Here is a 15706-nt window from a genome sequence, read left to right on the forward strand (position 1 = left end):
ATAAAGCGATCCTGTAATGTGATTTTACTGGCAAATCTTCTTTGCTGATAACAATTGGACCTATACCGGCATGAACCAGTTGGTTGCTGTCACATCAGCTGAAAGGCAGTGGACAAAAAAGGTGGCCTCTTTGTAAAATTTCAATCGTAAGGATTATGTTTGGAACATAGTGGCATTTCGTACATCTCCTCCCTTCTCTCTGAAAGAGTTCATCACAGGTGAACTCTACAATCACAGTGGGGCCCTATATGTAATGTGTGACAAGTTTTAATTTTTGTTTAACAATTCAAATCTTGGGATGTGAGTATAATTGTTATGTCACTATGAGGTGACTGTAGTTGTCGACACAGGATTGTGATGGCAGCGGCATTACAAAGTTAGCCGAAACTGGTTTCAGAGACAGGTTTGAGGAGTACAAGCAACTGAAACACTCATAGGACAAGGATTAGGATATAATGTAAAAATAATCAATAAATGTTTACAGGTCTTTTTTTAAGTTACTGAAGGAAGTGCATTATTGATTTCTAGCGTTATTAGAGGAGGTAACATATCCGATGTGATTTGTAATAAAATAGGGACTGTGTATCATTGAAAGGCATTCCTGTCAAACTGTGTCATTCTTTTTATACTGACATGAGCACCACAGTGTGCAGCATCCTCATGGTGACCAGGTAACCACCAGGGTGTACCGATTGGTTGGTGACCTGATGATAAGGCAGAGCAAAATCACAGAACATAATTTTGGAACAGTAAAGTTGGCCTTAGGTGTAATCATGGAGGATGGAAACAGCGTAACTTAAATTTATTTTCAGTTTGATACCACCACCGATTATATAAAGTACCATAGTAACTATTTAATTGACCAAATAAAACTTAAAAAGCTGAAAACATATTAATGTGCAGAAGCCACCAAGTCAGCTACTTGGTTAAATTTTTATGAGCATCAATGAGAATGATGTATAAAATTAAATAAATGTAAGTAACAAAAGTATGAAATGACAACTGCAGAACATGATGCTTCTCATGACATTGATGCATTTTAAACAAATAATAAATCGTTTATAGTAAACACCTGCAGGCTGGTAACCTACACTCAAATTTATGTGATTGAAAAAGAAAGTTAATTAAGTTTGGACGAACTACCTATAAATTTAATTAAGTTTGGACAAACTACCTAGAAATATGATAAAAATGACTCATAACAATAAATCAATGTCAGATGGCTAAAGAAGCAAGTATAAAAGACTATTGCTTGAAAGTCACAAAAGTAAGCAATTTATAAGTACAGAATAATAGTTTTTAATTAAAGAAAACAATCCTGTGTGAGTTTACAAATTTACAGTTTGTGACAGTAGTTTCCATCCATTTCCAGTTCCACATCCTGTAAACCTATCGGGTAAATTACCTTTTTTACTAATCCACTCAGTCTACATTGTGGTGGTTTTAATTCTCGACTGTGAGTAAGTTTCACAAACAAAACACCTACTGGTGTGCCTGTATCAGTGATATAGGTAGAATGTCTACTGTTGGTTTTACCTTGAAAAGTTATGTTTGCCACCTGATCAAGTCCTACCTTTCTTACTGGATTCTTTGAGGAAGGGTAGATTGGGGGGGGGGGGGGGGGGGGAGTGGCAGAACTGCTCCTGTACCCATTTCCTGTATTTTCGTTCCTTTGAGTACTCCCATAGTGTATTTGGTTGTCTGAGAGATGCTGTAAGACTGACAGTTTGTTGTCTCCTATCTGGTCTTTCTACAAGAAGGCGCATTCTGGTGCCAAATCCATGTGACTTGGGTGTTTGCAATGACTGCAGTGCATTGTGCCAGTGAATACAGATTAGTGGGGATTACCCTGGAGGAAGATTTGATGAATTCCTGAGACCCATTACATAGATAAGTGAGATGCAAGGCCTCACTTAGCGTGCTCATCGAAGCACACTTCACCTCAGTACTTACCTGTTGGTGAATCCTGTGGACAAATGCATTTACACAGTGAGCTTCTGCTTCACCGACTTGCACTTTATTTCCTTAGTCATTTTCCCCTTGTACATATGAATGACATTACACAGCTCTTATTCTTACAGCAAAGTGCTTGGAAAACCTCTCTGTAATTTTGGGATAGGGTGGAACATTGGTCCCTATAGTAGCTAACTCTTTGCTTATCTCCTTATCTATCCACTAGCTCTTTTAAAAAATGTCAAAGGGCTTGGTATTTGTGAGCCTTTCTGCATAATTTACATTAGAGTGTGCCAATGCTTGCAGCGTAAGGTTGGCGACTCCTGAAAACACTTTGTTACTCCATGCAGACAATTTCTCTACATCTGTTAAATTTTGTATGACTATAGGAACATTTAGGCCTCACTTACCTGCAAAGATGGGAACCAGCAAACCCATTACATCAGTTACAGGCCGGGACAGCTGTGGGAACCCCAGAAATGCAGAAGCGAGGCTAGCTGCATGCTATTTTAAAATGTTTTTATTTGATTTAAATCACCTGAGCTGTATCCATCTCCTGTCCTTTTTGGACTGAATATCTTTCTTAGAGTTTTGCGTTCTTGTTTTAGGGCATCTTCCAGGTCATCTTCTCTGTAGAATATAAGCATTTCACAAGCACACAAGACTTCAGTCTACATTACTGTATCATAATGCCAGATTTTCGTGTTTGTAAATGTACATTTTTTGCTGTAGAGGTTAAAGATTTTATCATAGGCTCACCTAACTTTTTGGATATGAATTTTCTGTGCTAATTTTCTATCCCCGTCAATTCAAGGAGTTCGTCTAAATACTTGAAGTAAGGAACTCTATTTTTGTCCATATTTTGTGATAAGTTTTTGATTAGGATGTTTTGAGCAGATGTACTTGGTTTTTTGGAAGGCTATTTGGAGGCCAACTCTTTCATTGTGTTCCTTGAGAGTTCCTTTCTGTTTAATTGCAGTTGTCTTGCTATCTACTAGTGTTGCCGGGTCATCTGAAAAAGTTTGGAAAGAAATTTGGATGGCATTTTTAGGTCTTCCAAGTTGTACAGGTTCCCACTTGTTTTGGTTTTTAAGTTCTGTTTCCTACTTGCAGATGACTTGGTCCACAAACAAAAAGGTGATGTTGGTAGAAAGTATCCAGATGGCATAGTCTTTGACACTAACCTGTGCCAGCCTGTTCAGGGCTATCTAGAGGGATGCTTACTAATCACCCAGTATCCCAAACCTTTCACTTGCTTCAAATTCATAGATGACATCTTCATGATCTTGTTTGAGTGTGAGGGCACCCTTTCTACTTTCCTCCAGAACCACAACACTGTCTGCCTCATTTGCTTTACCTGGTCCTCCTCAACCCGGCAAGCCACCTCCCTTGATGTTGACCCCCACCTCAGTGATTGCTACGTTAGTACCAATGACCAGCAATACCTCCACTTTGACAGCTGTCACCCATTCTATACCCCAAGAAGTTCCTTCCATACAGCCTAGACATCTGTAGCTGTTGCATCTACAGTGACGAGCAGTACCTCTCCAAATATACAAAGGATCTTACTGATATCTTCACAGCCCTAAATTCTCTCCCAACATTGCACAGAAACAGACCTCCCATGCCTTATCTCTCCAGGCACCTACCATCTCCCTTTATTTCCACCATGTGGCCCAAAGGAGCACTGTCCCCATGACTCATTACCACCTAAAACTGGAGCAACTGAATCACATTCTATGCCAGGGTTTAGACTATGTCTTATCATGGTCTGAAATGAGGAATATCCTATCCACTATTCTTCCCACCCCTCCCACAGTGGTATTCCACCACCCACCAAACCAGCAAAGTACCTCTGGCCATCCCTACTTCACCCCTGCTCCCAACCCCTTGTCTCATGGCTCTCATTCCTGCAACAGACCTAGGTGCAAGATGTCTCCCAAATGTTCTCCCACCATTACCTAGTCCAGTCCAGTCACAAGAATCCTACCCCATCAAAGACCTGTGAAAGCAGTCATGTGACATATGAACTAAGTTGCAACCATTGTGATCCTTTCTACATGAAAATCATAACCAACAAACCGTTTGTCCGCATGAATAGCCACTGACAAACTAACCAACAGACAACTGGATCCCCCAGCTGCTAAACATGCTGTCTAACACTACCTGCTTCACTTTAATGACTGTTTGATAGCCTGCTGAATCCTTCCTACCAACACTAGCTTTTCCGAATTGCACAGGTGGGAACACTTCCTCCAAGATATCCTACATTCTCATAACCCATATGGACCCCAGCTTTTGCTGTCCTTCACCTACTTATCCCCTACCCTGCTCCCACTTCCACCCTCCACCTCTACACACCCACTAGTCTCTCTTTTTTTCTCCCCTGCTCTATTTTTTTCTGTCCCCCCCCCCCCCCCCCCCTCCCCGCTCCCCCTACCCACCAAACCACCCGACAGCATCTAGCAGTCCTACCCTGTCCCCACCACATTTCTGCTTATTCCCACAAGCAACACTACACCTTCCACAGGCCTACCCTGCTATCCCTCACTCTCCCTGTCCCAGTGTCGTCCTTATACCCACCAGCCACAGAATGGTTTCCCATCAGGCCCAGTTGCTTCATGCAGTCTGGCCTTCGAAACCAGAGACAATGTTAATGTGTGTGCAAGTTGTTCTTGTGTGAATGTGTGTTTGTGTTTTCAACTTAGAAGAAGTCCTTGTGACCGAAAGCTCAAATGTGATGCAGTCTTCTTGTTTTGCTTGTGTGCAGCTCCATGTCTTTTCTATATGGTGAGTAGCAATATATCTTTTTCATAATACTGTCATTATTCTGTCCTGGATTTTTCATGTTATTAATTAATGTCTCTAATCCCTAGACCTATTTATTCAACATTTAAAGCTAAATATTTAAAATTTATTATTTTGCTAACTACTATACAATGAAATTTTGACATTGGCTTGCTGTTCCAATTTAATCACCTGCAATGTACAGACAAATATCTTGATAAAGTCAAATAATGATTTTTATAATATTTAACAAGTTGAAAGTAATGTTAGAGAATCCAGAAAAAAGAAGCAGGGAAACAACTGAGCTCTCAAGCCTGACCACAACCACATCTCAGAAACTGCTGCCTATTAGGAAGAAATGGCCAAATATTTGTGATAACCAAGGGTGCGCCATTTCAAAATCGTTATCTTGATTAACAAGGCTTCTTTCACTTGCAGAAATTTAACAAGTGCTATTATTAAGTGTCCTAAGCTTCATCTATCCTACATTGTGGATCATGAAAGCTCATGCACCGTGGAAAGTTGTGAAGGTTTATTATGTTTTTCCCAATTTTGATTAAGTGTGTGTCTCTGACCTTGAAAATGAACCTTATGGTACATTTCATTAATTCATGCTTATTTCTAACCATGCTTCATGTTTGTCCCTCTTCTCTTTTCCTCTTATTTTCCTCCTGACATTGAGATATATAGTTTCATTCGACTAATCTCCTCTCACTGAGTATCTGTTGCTTATCACTACTTCTGTGTTCCTCTCTGATTTTCTACCTTAAAAAAACTTTAGGGTATCAGTGGGTCTACAAAACTTCAATCCTTCTTGTACATGCCACACAGAGTTCCAGAATCCTTCGTCACTAAGCCACCAGAACCACAAAATCATGCCTTCATGATGATCAGTCACCCAAAACTGATTTGTGCCAAGCTATTCTACTTACAGTTGATGTGACAAAGATCTTTGCAGTGTCTGTAGTTGTGGCAGCATTGACAAATGTAGCTTTCTGAAAAGTCAAAAGAATGTCCGCTGCTATTGCCCATGTAGGCCTGGTGGTGTGCCAAGGATGTAACCAAAAACATTCTCCAGCTATCTATTATCTCTACAACCTAACATTGACCTGCCCCCAGAATATAATATTCACTTGGGCTGAATCACAACTCCTTGTAAAACAGAGACTACCAAAAGATACAGATCACATTGTTCCGCACAAAAGTGTCAAAATCTTGCTTCTTTACATCTGAGAAGCTGACTGTTCCAAGTTTCACTCCAAAGCAACACTAGATTTTTAAAATTTTGGGCTTTTTAGCTAATAAGCAAGCCTGTCACAAACTAACTGTCCAGCGTCTAAATAAATAGATCAATTTTTTACCATTTTTTTGTTAGTTTCAGTCTACTGTTTAGTTATTTTTCCAAGTGCCAGCCACTTGTTTCAAGAAGAAGGTTGTGTCCGTGTTGTGCCAGTATCTTGCACCAAACAAACTGATATAATATGTTCAACCACAAACTCAATTAAAATACAGATCAGATTTTGTACTACTGTGAAAACTCATGCCTACATGCTCAGGAATTATATTATGTACCCTAATACTAGCCAAGAAGAAGACAACTGTATGTATTGATTGTAATTAATGAGCCAATGGTATATTGTTGTTTTTGTGAATCCTGTAAACTAACTAATCCATTCTAAGTGCCTCTCTTCCTTGAGTTTTTACTGACTAAGACTACAGACCACTGTCTGGGTTTTGCTTTTGCAGTAAACCATCCTGTGTGTCCCTTCATTAACTTACAAAGGCAGTAGTCTACATTTTATGCGAAAATTCTGTAATACTGAGTAATTTCTTTTGGTTTCAGTGATGCACAGCTAACTGCACTAGAACCATGTGAACCTTTACCATTCAATGCAAATCGAATAACAGGAATCTCATCTACAACATTTTTTGAGATTGCTCGACTCAGTGGTCTGACTGATGAGGTAATAACTTTTGTCCATAGCTATATTATTTCTGCCAGCTAATTGTATCTGTACTTCTAAGTAGTTGTTTGTTTAGATTTAGTTTTTGTCCCTAGTTATATTAATTCTGTACATCTAACCCAATCCTTTAAAATATTCCCTTACCTACTATATTTCAAACCTTTCTTGGTCACTAACTTCACAATATGGCGGGAGCAGAGGAAGTAAACTTCACCCAACATGTAAACTGCCATGGGGGAAAGGAGCAATGTTGGCAGAACAAGTGCTCGCCTGCTCATGCTGTGCCATTGTTGAAAATGTGCTTTGTTTTCATACCAATCATAAATATGAAAGGAGAAAGGACACATGGAAGTAACAGAAACTGAAATATACCATGACAGTGCTTTATTGACTTGATCCTTTTCTATAATGATATTTGTTGACACATTTAAACTGGCACAACAGCATGAGATTCACTTTGTAATGACTTTTACAGTACTATCCACAGTAGTTTTATTGTCATATTTGTTATACCTGTATTAGATTGTTACTGTTAGATATTTGTTTAGTAATGAAAGTGAAAGTGCATTTAGGGTGGAGTGTACAGTTCACAAATGTAATACTAGAAGTAAAAAATAATAGTCTGGGTATCCCTGTGTAGACTTTGGAATGGAGTTTTATATTGTGACCCAAAACTCTATAATACATTGCCAGTAGACACGTGGCAAGAAACAGACAATCCCCAAATATTTAGAATCAAAGTAGAAAAACACCTGTATATGTAGCTGCAAGTGATAGTGGTCTGTATAAAGTTACATATTTACTATTGGAATTTCAAGAAAGTTGCATTTTTATTATTGAAATTTTGGGAGAGCACTTTCCAGGAAGAGACAGACAACATACTACTTCCTCCCACATACACCTTGGGAAATGACCACCACAAAAAAATTCAAGAAATTAGAGCTCATGCTGTGGCTTCCCGATAATCATTCTTCCCACATGACATTCACGAGTGGAACAGGGTAGAGGGGATTAGTTAGTGACACCAGAAGGCCCCTCTGCCACCACCATTAGGTGGCTTGCAGAGTGTGATGTAGATGTAGATGAAAAGCTTGATTTGAAGTATTAGATGAAAAGAGCCATTGAATAATATAATAGGAGGAACAGCATCTACTTACTTCTTGCAATACTTCTCCACATGATACAAATATTTTTGTTCAAACAACTTCTCACAGTCTACAACATATGATAGGGACATGCTATGACCTACTGCATTAGTCTTTCTTTGTCAGCATTATATGGAGCATCAATCGCCAAAAGCTTATTGAAATGTCCACCCCATAACTGGTTGAATAGCTAAGCATACATGCCAGAGAAAAGCAAAACACCTCCAACTGGTCCACGACTAAAAAAAAAAACTGTGGTATCCAATAAATGTGGACCAAAACTACATTTTTATCAAATACAATACAACCAAATCTAGAATACACATAAGTGTCATAAGAGTCTGAACTTAATCCATACAAAGGTGCTGTGCATTAGCACAATTACAGTGATGTGTACTTGGTGAGAACTTCACACTTAATAATCAGTTGAAAATATTCACCTGACAGGGGATGGGGATGGAGAAGAAATATGCAGTTATGTTTGAGCCTCTTGACTACCTCATTTAACCAGTTATCCATTACAGTGAGTTTACCAGTATTGAGCCTTTTCTTAACAGTGTTCCATTTTGACTCCATCTAACCACAGTAATTTGCCTTTTCTAGGTCTGCAACACTAGCAGTTAGATGGTGCGGATTTCCTTGTACGTTTTTAGAAAGTGCATCCATATGCTGATTGTCAGGAAGGTGAAACCATTTCACTCACATTCACAAATATTCTTTATTTTCTTGAACAATGTTTGTCACAGTGTCATGACATGACCTAGGCCAGGCTGATTTTGAACTTGAGCACTGAAGTGCCTCCTTACGCTCTTACTCGCGAACAGGGCAGTGGCAGTCTGGTGGGGAGTGATGGAAATGTGCACACACTGTTTCATTGTGACAACATTGGAGGAGTGACAACTGTGAAATAAGGCAGGGATGGTTTACGGTCCAAACAACAGAGGCTGCTGCCTGGGGAGCAAGGCTGAGAGTGGTGCCAGGGATGCCCAAGCACAAGCTTTGCATTCGTGCTTATCACAGTTAGTAGCAAAACACGACATGGGTGAAAGTGTACAAGGGAAAGGGGAGAGGGCACCAAATGATAAGTAGCTTGCATGGACAAATGAACTCAAACAGGGCCAGAGTATGTGAGGAATGTTTTCACAGTGGTGCCATCTAATAGGAGCAATGGCAGTTGGCATTGTGTAACACTGAGATTGTCTTTGCATTTCAATCTGCAGTGTGAGGAATCTTATCTTTTTACTCAAAAAGATGGGTATGCAAATTATTTAGTATATCATAAGACTCTGAGTGCATGCAGTAAATTCAGTTTTCAAAGGCAGTACATCTCTTACCTCATCAAAGAATATGGAGATGAAAAATGTGGAGTACTTAAGGATGTACAGGAAGTCTTAAAACTTGAGAGGAAGGTCTCTGAAGGTGCTGAAGAAGAGGAAGAAAAAACGAGTATGCCATTTGGATGAGCTACAAATTTGCACTACTTTTAGCAAAGTCCTTGCACCCTATCACAGGTGGTGATTTAGTAAAAGAATATTTGGTAGCTGCAGTCGAGCATTTATGTCCACCTCAGGTACAAGAGTTTTGTGTGGTGGTGTTATCAAACACGACAACTGTGGAGCCCCCACAGGTTACAGCAGATGATGTTCAGCATCAGCTTGCAAAATATTTGTAAAGAGTGGGTAGCTTATCCTTTGGTACTGTGTGAAAGTGTAGATATCAGAAGCAAAGAGCTTCATGTGACATTCTTAGCACTGTCGAAAAAAATGTAGAAAATTTAGATGAATCATGGAATTTGCTAGTTTATGTCTCTACAGGTGGAGCCCTAGTCATTTTGGGGGATAATCAGGATTCATAGTGCAGATGAATGGGAAAATGAAAAGCTTCCACTGGTCAGCCACGCGGGATTAGCCGAGCGGGATTAGCCGAGCGGTCTGAGGCGCTGCAGTCATGGACTGTGCGGCTGGTCCCGGCGGAGGTTCGAGTCCTCCCTCGGGCTTGGGGGTGTGTATTTGTCCTTAGAGTAATTTCAGTTAAGTATTGTGTAAGCTTAGGGACTGATGACCTTATCAGTTAAGTCCCATAAGATTTCACACACACAAAAGGCTTCCACTGGTCCATTCACACTGATCTGCAGCTTGAAGTAAATGATCTGCATTGCTGCAGGGAATATAAAGGCAGTCTATGTTTTTCCAAGCATTTCCCTGAGGTTCAGTTTCCTTGTTTATAAAAGTCTCCACACAGCTCCCGACCCTATTTCCTGTGACAACAGAGGGGATGCGGCAGTCACTGCTCGCAGGCCTGCACTCATTGTGTGCTCACAGAGTGCATTTGCGTTGAAGCCCTGATCTATACTAAAAGGAAGTTACTGTAGAATGCCTACCAGAGCATTTTAAAAACAGAAATCATGTTTTAAGTAGGGGTTGCCCTATACATTTTAGTAATAATGTGTTTCGATGTCTGCATTTGAATTTGTGTGTGTGTTTACATGCGTGCATGTATGTGTAGTCATCATCTACATAAATGTGAAATTTTAAGCCCAACATGTAGATTATTGATGTTAACAACTTACATGTAACTTCTTTGTCTATTTTTCTCTCATAGTTGCATTTTCCGCATTGTGACCTAACATCTGCTGAAATGGAGCTTCTTAATATCCAGCAACATGTTTCATTGACTGGTAGTCAGCAAGGACGGAAGCTCCGAAGGCATTCATCACACTCCATACCACACACTAGTAGCCGTGAAACTGATGTTGGGAGTCGCATGCGCACTGTTGAGTCTCTTACTAATGAAATGGTGTCAAGCATTATGGGAGAAGTAACAAGGAGAGGAAGCACAGAAAAGCTTCTTTCATTAGAATCAAATGCTAAACCTACTGATCCTATCAGTGACAACAAAGACGTGACTGCAACAAGGTTAGTACATTTTGGAATGTTTCAAGCTACATTCTGCTCTTATATTCCCACATTTTTATATTACTTTTTCCATAAATAGGAGATCAAAATGAAGTGATCAGTGTATTGTGTTAAATGTTTAATATTTTATTATCCATGTAGTTGCTTCATTTCACCTGTCTGTCATTTCTTTTAAATTCCTATCACTTCATAAATATATTTTATTTATGATCTTCATAGCACTGATTGCGTCACTCTCTCTGTTAAAGCACTCTACTGCATGATAAATCTTCATTTTCATCATAGCTAATACTCTGTAACTGCAGTGACATACCTCATATTTATTTGAACATCATTGTTTTTCCTTTTTTCCCATAGCTTTCCCTTTTCCTTCTCCTGTGGTATGTTGTATTAGGCCACATAATATATTAAAGAGGACTTAACTTTGATTTATTACTCTTCCAACAAATTAAATTGCTCTAGAATGGAAATAGATGTGTGTTGTACAATACTACACCCACAAAGATGATGAACTTTATGATTGTAAATTTTGTTTTTCTCTTTAATCTTATACTTCTATCTAATCTTGTAAATTCTGCAATTTGCTTTACAGGCCAAACAATTGGGAGAGAGGGAGGGAGAGAGGGAGAGAGAGAGAGAGAGAGAGAGAGAGAGAGAGAGGAAGGATTTAAATAAAGTTGGGTATTCTTGAAATGGAAGTTTTCACAGCTGGAAATGTAACAGTTATTAAAAAAAGCTTGTTCGGGATACTCTACAGTGATTTAATTGCTTTTCTTGAATAAACCTGTGGAGGTGGCTTTCATTTATTGTACACAGCAGCTTGCTGCTGACTGTGCATCCACACAGGGCACAGTTCTGGTGTTGAAGAGCGAGTGTGCCAGACCCTCACCAGTGTGGTGGTAGTGTTAGTGTACAATAAGACAAAGCTGACAATGGCCAACTATGTTTAAATAATAAACATGTATGATTAGGCTTTGATACTGAAGTACCTTGTTACAAAATTTTTCTTCAGTCAGAAGCAAATCCCTCTCTAGATGAACTACTACTGCAACTCCCACCCCTCCCCCCCTTCCCACCCCTCCTCCTGAAGATGTCCTCTGGAGGGTTCTCAAGATAATTCAGTTGGCCAAGGCATAATAAAGCAGTAAATAATAATAACTGTAAATATGTATTTTTCAACAGCTTGATGAATAGGAAATGGTTATTTCTACAACAATAATGATTGGTACTTGACTGCTAGATACGTATTAATGACTGTAATATCGCTAAGCTTTTGAGACTGTAGGTACAGTCATTGGAAACTGTTGAAATTATCATAGAAAGGAAAAGATGTAGGAATATGTGATAATATCAAGGTGAAACAACATTTCTGACACTTAATATGGATTGTGATTAATTTTGCCACCTCTGAACCTCATCCCGTGTAGTCTAGTATTTAGACTCAGATCCATTCTCTATATGACTATTAAGTGTAAGTTTCTCAGCATTTTCAGATTTTCTTGAAGTTATCTTCCACTTATATTTGAATCTTTAGACAAGATAAGAATTAGGAAGTTTAAGCATTAATTCATATAGTTTCAAAGTAGAGAGTGATATTTATGTCTTAATTCTTATTTGACCACAGGGCTGCAAGTGCCAAGCTGATGGAATGTGAAGAGTTATGCCTACAGATAGCTTTCCTACAGTTAGCAGCCTTAAAAACCCTTTCTGTTCTGTTGCGAAATGGTATTTATGCAGAACTGTTGCTAGTACCACATGCTGATTTTCTTGTTGCTGCAGAAAAGGTAAGTCTTTACCTGAGGACCATAGCATTAGGAACATGTTTTAATCCGTAATTAAATATTATATTGTGTCCTTGTAGATTTACAATGCTATAGGAACTCTCGCTGATAACTGGTTTGTCCTAATGTCGGAATATGTAACTAAGGTTTAATGGGTAACAGTAATTCACTCTTATAATTTCTTGTGTCATGGACATTCAGTAAACTTTTTTGCAAGAAAGCAAAGTGATGTCTTTTTTTTTTTTTAATTTGATATGTGCATTTAAAGAACTCATCTTACAGCAAAGGAAATTAATTTAATTGGTTTGAACTCTTATTGTAGGTACTCAATAACTTCCAGAGGTCACACATAAACAATGACTGTCACTAACTGTGAGGACCAGCTTTTAAAATTTATAGTAATAGTCAAAGTAAAACCTTTTTATCACAGACTGTTTTATGCAATACCTATCAAAAAGGTGAAGCAACAAGGAGCCATATTCAGATGTTAATGTAAACAAAAAGTGGGCATGGAAATGATTAAGAGCTGCAATTCTTTGTACAGGCAGGATGGCCACAAATGTGCATCACTGTTTTCTGTTCAGTGAAGTTACCATACCTGGTAAGGTATGTAAGGGGGCATGAACAGCATCAGATGTTGAGTGATCACTGTGAAGGATGGAGAGATGCTACTTACGTGATAAATTATTATCAGCACAGTTTTAAAAGTGCCTTATTGTGGGTCTCTATTTAGCTGATGGTTGGATCATGCACTATTCAGATTTTTGGGGCATTAGGATGTGGCATTGGCCTTATGTTGGACTGCATGAGAAAGTGAGGCCAGGCATACTCGTCGTCAATGTTTTCGTTGCTCATGTCTGGCAACAATAAGGGAGGATGGTCATATTGTGCACCACGGACATCATGAGACTTCACATCTGTGCCTCCCATGTGAGAACAAGTAATGAACTCCGTGCAACATTCTGTGTCATCCACACCTGTGATCAGTACTGGCGACAGCTGGGCTAAAGAATTAGCACAGCATGCATAAGCTGCTGTTAACACCACAACACAAATAGCTTTATTTGGAGTGGTGCTGTGACATGGAAGGCTGCAATCCAGATGAATGACTTCCTGTTGTGTTCAATGACGAATCATGGCTCTGCACTATCCGGGATGACCGTCGTTGGCAAGTATGAAGACGACCTGGGAAGAGGTTCCATTCTTTCAAAATTTAGGAGAGGCGCATCAGTGTTACTTCTAGTGTCATGGTTGGTTGGTTGGTTTGGGGAAGGAGACCAGACAGCGTGGTCATCGGTCTCATTGGATTAGGGAAGGATGGGGAAGGAAGTCGGCCGTGCCCTTTCAGAGGAACCATCCCGGCATTTGCCTGGAGTGATTTAGGGAAATCACGGAAAACCTAAATCAGGATGGCCGGACGTGGGATTGAACCGTCGTCCTCTCGAATGCTAGTGTCATGGTGTGGGGAGCCTATGGTTATGACTTCAGGTCATGGCTGGTAGTGATTGAGGGAAATCTGATGGGCCAGGGGTATGTCACATATATCCAGACATCCTGCATCCACTCTTGTTACCTTTCATGTGATAGTATTACTGAACAATTTTTCAGTAGGACAAAATTCATCCACAAGTGGCACATATGTCTGTGAACTGTATATGTGGTGCTGAGGTATTCTCATGGCCAGCAAGATTTATCTGTCCCCAATAGATGTCTTCTCTGTCCCAGTGTTAGTATCCAGGGTATCAAGAACCAATTACAAAAGTTGGGGGGTACCTTGCCTGAATGATAGAATGGATTTATGACATCCTTCTTAACCAGATCAGTGCATACATGCAGGCCAGAGGGATGCAACATCGTTTTAATAAGGAGGCTCATACTGCCAAGTTTTTTGTAAACTTGGCTCAATTTTGAAACCATTGAAATAACATCACATACCTTCTCAATCTGTTTAATTTCAGTTTCTCCTCCCCTTATAAGTGCTTCATTCTTTTTGTATGGCAGTGTAGTTTTTCAAAATATTCGCAATTGAAACTGATATTGTTTTGCATTAGCACAAATTCTGTAATGACTCCCCCCTCCCCCCCCCGGTCATGTTGGTACCTCAAAAACTAATGGTTCCAAAAGCCAACATAGTTTCTTGACAATTTGTACAGTTATATCAACAGCATGAATAATTTCACATCCTGATTGTAAGTACTACCAGTAATTGTCTCACAATTTTATATTTTATTGGTATTAGGGAAGGGATATATTGCTACCACTGTAAAGATGACACATTGAGTTGCAGACAGCCACAATGAAAAGACTGTTACACATTTAGCTTTCAGCCAAAGCCTTCTTCAGAAAAGAAAACACACACATATTGATTTGCACAAGTAAGCCCAGCTCGTGCACATGTGACTGCCATATGTGACAGCTTGGACTGGAACACAAGTGTCATTTTGAACAAAAGCAGCAATCTGGAGGGGGTGACAATGGGGAAGGGATAGCTGAGTGGGGGAGAAGAGTGGAGGCATGACAAGGCTGCCACCAGATGCAGCATCAGAAGGCCATAGGGCAGGGGCTTGCGGAGGGAGGGGGAAAGGGGTGTGGAAAAGGAGAGGAGCAGGGAAGGGGAAAGATGGGCGGATGAGTTGGCAGAGACTGGCACACAGTGAGGATGAGGATACATGAATAAGGAGGATGTGCTGGGATGGGGAGGAGAGGGGGGGGGGGGGGGGGGGGGCAGCAACTGTTGGGTTGGATGGAGGGTCTGGGAGTAGTAGTTTAGTTTAGGTTGAGGCCAGAATAATGTAGGGAATGTAGAATGTATTGTAAGGATAACTAACATATTTGCAGTTCAGAGAAGCTGGTGGTTGAGGGGAGCATCCAGATGGCCTGGGTTTCAAAGCAGCCATTGAAATCAATCATGTTATTTTCAGTTGCATCTTGTGCCACAATGTGATCCACTTTGCTCCTTTCTACAGTTTGGCTGTGGCCTTTCATCCTGTTGGCAGCTGTTTGATAGCCATACAAATATAAAAAACAGTGCAGTGATTGCAGCAGAGTTGGTAAATGGCATGACTGCTTTCAGAAGTGGCCCCATCCCTGACGAGATGCTGGGTGGTGAATTGGGCAGTTCTTGCACCTGAGTCTTGCACAGGGATGTGGACTCTGTGGCA

General features: G+C 40.0%; 1 protein-coding gene across 1 annotated transcript in view; it reads left to right on the forward strand.

The window, feature by feature from the left end:
* Positions 1-15706, forward strand: part of LOC126413339 (probable E3 ubiquitin-protein ligase HERC1) — a 722413-nt gene that overhangs the window by 338445 nt on the left and 368262 nt on the right. Inside the window, exons 34-36 of the mRNA XM_050083249.1 lie at positions 6584-6704; positions 10451-10764; positions 12389-12548. Of these exons, the coding sequence (XP_049939206.1) occupies positions 6584-6704; positions 10451-10764; positions 12389-12548 (595 nt within the window). The remainder of the gene's footprint in view (positions 1-6583; positions 6705-10450; positions 10765-12388; positions 12549-15706) is intronic.

The sequence above is a fragment of the Schistocerca serialis genome, chromosome 7, assembly GCF_023864345.2.
Source record: "Schistocerca serialis cubense isolate TAMUIC-IGC-003099 chromosome 7, iqSchSeri2.2, whole genome shotgun sequence".
In the NCBI taxonomy this organism is placed as follows: Eukaryota; Metazoa; Arthropoda; class Insecta; order Orthoptera; family Acrididae; genus Schistocerca; species Schistocerca serialis.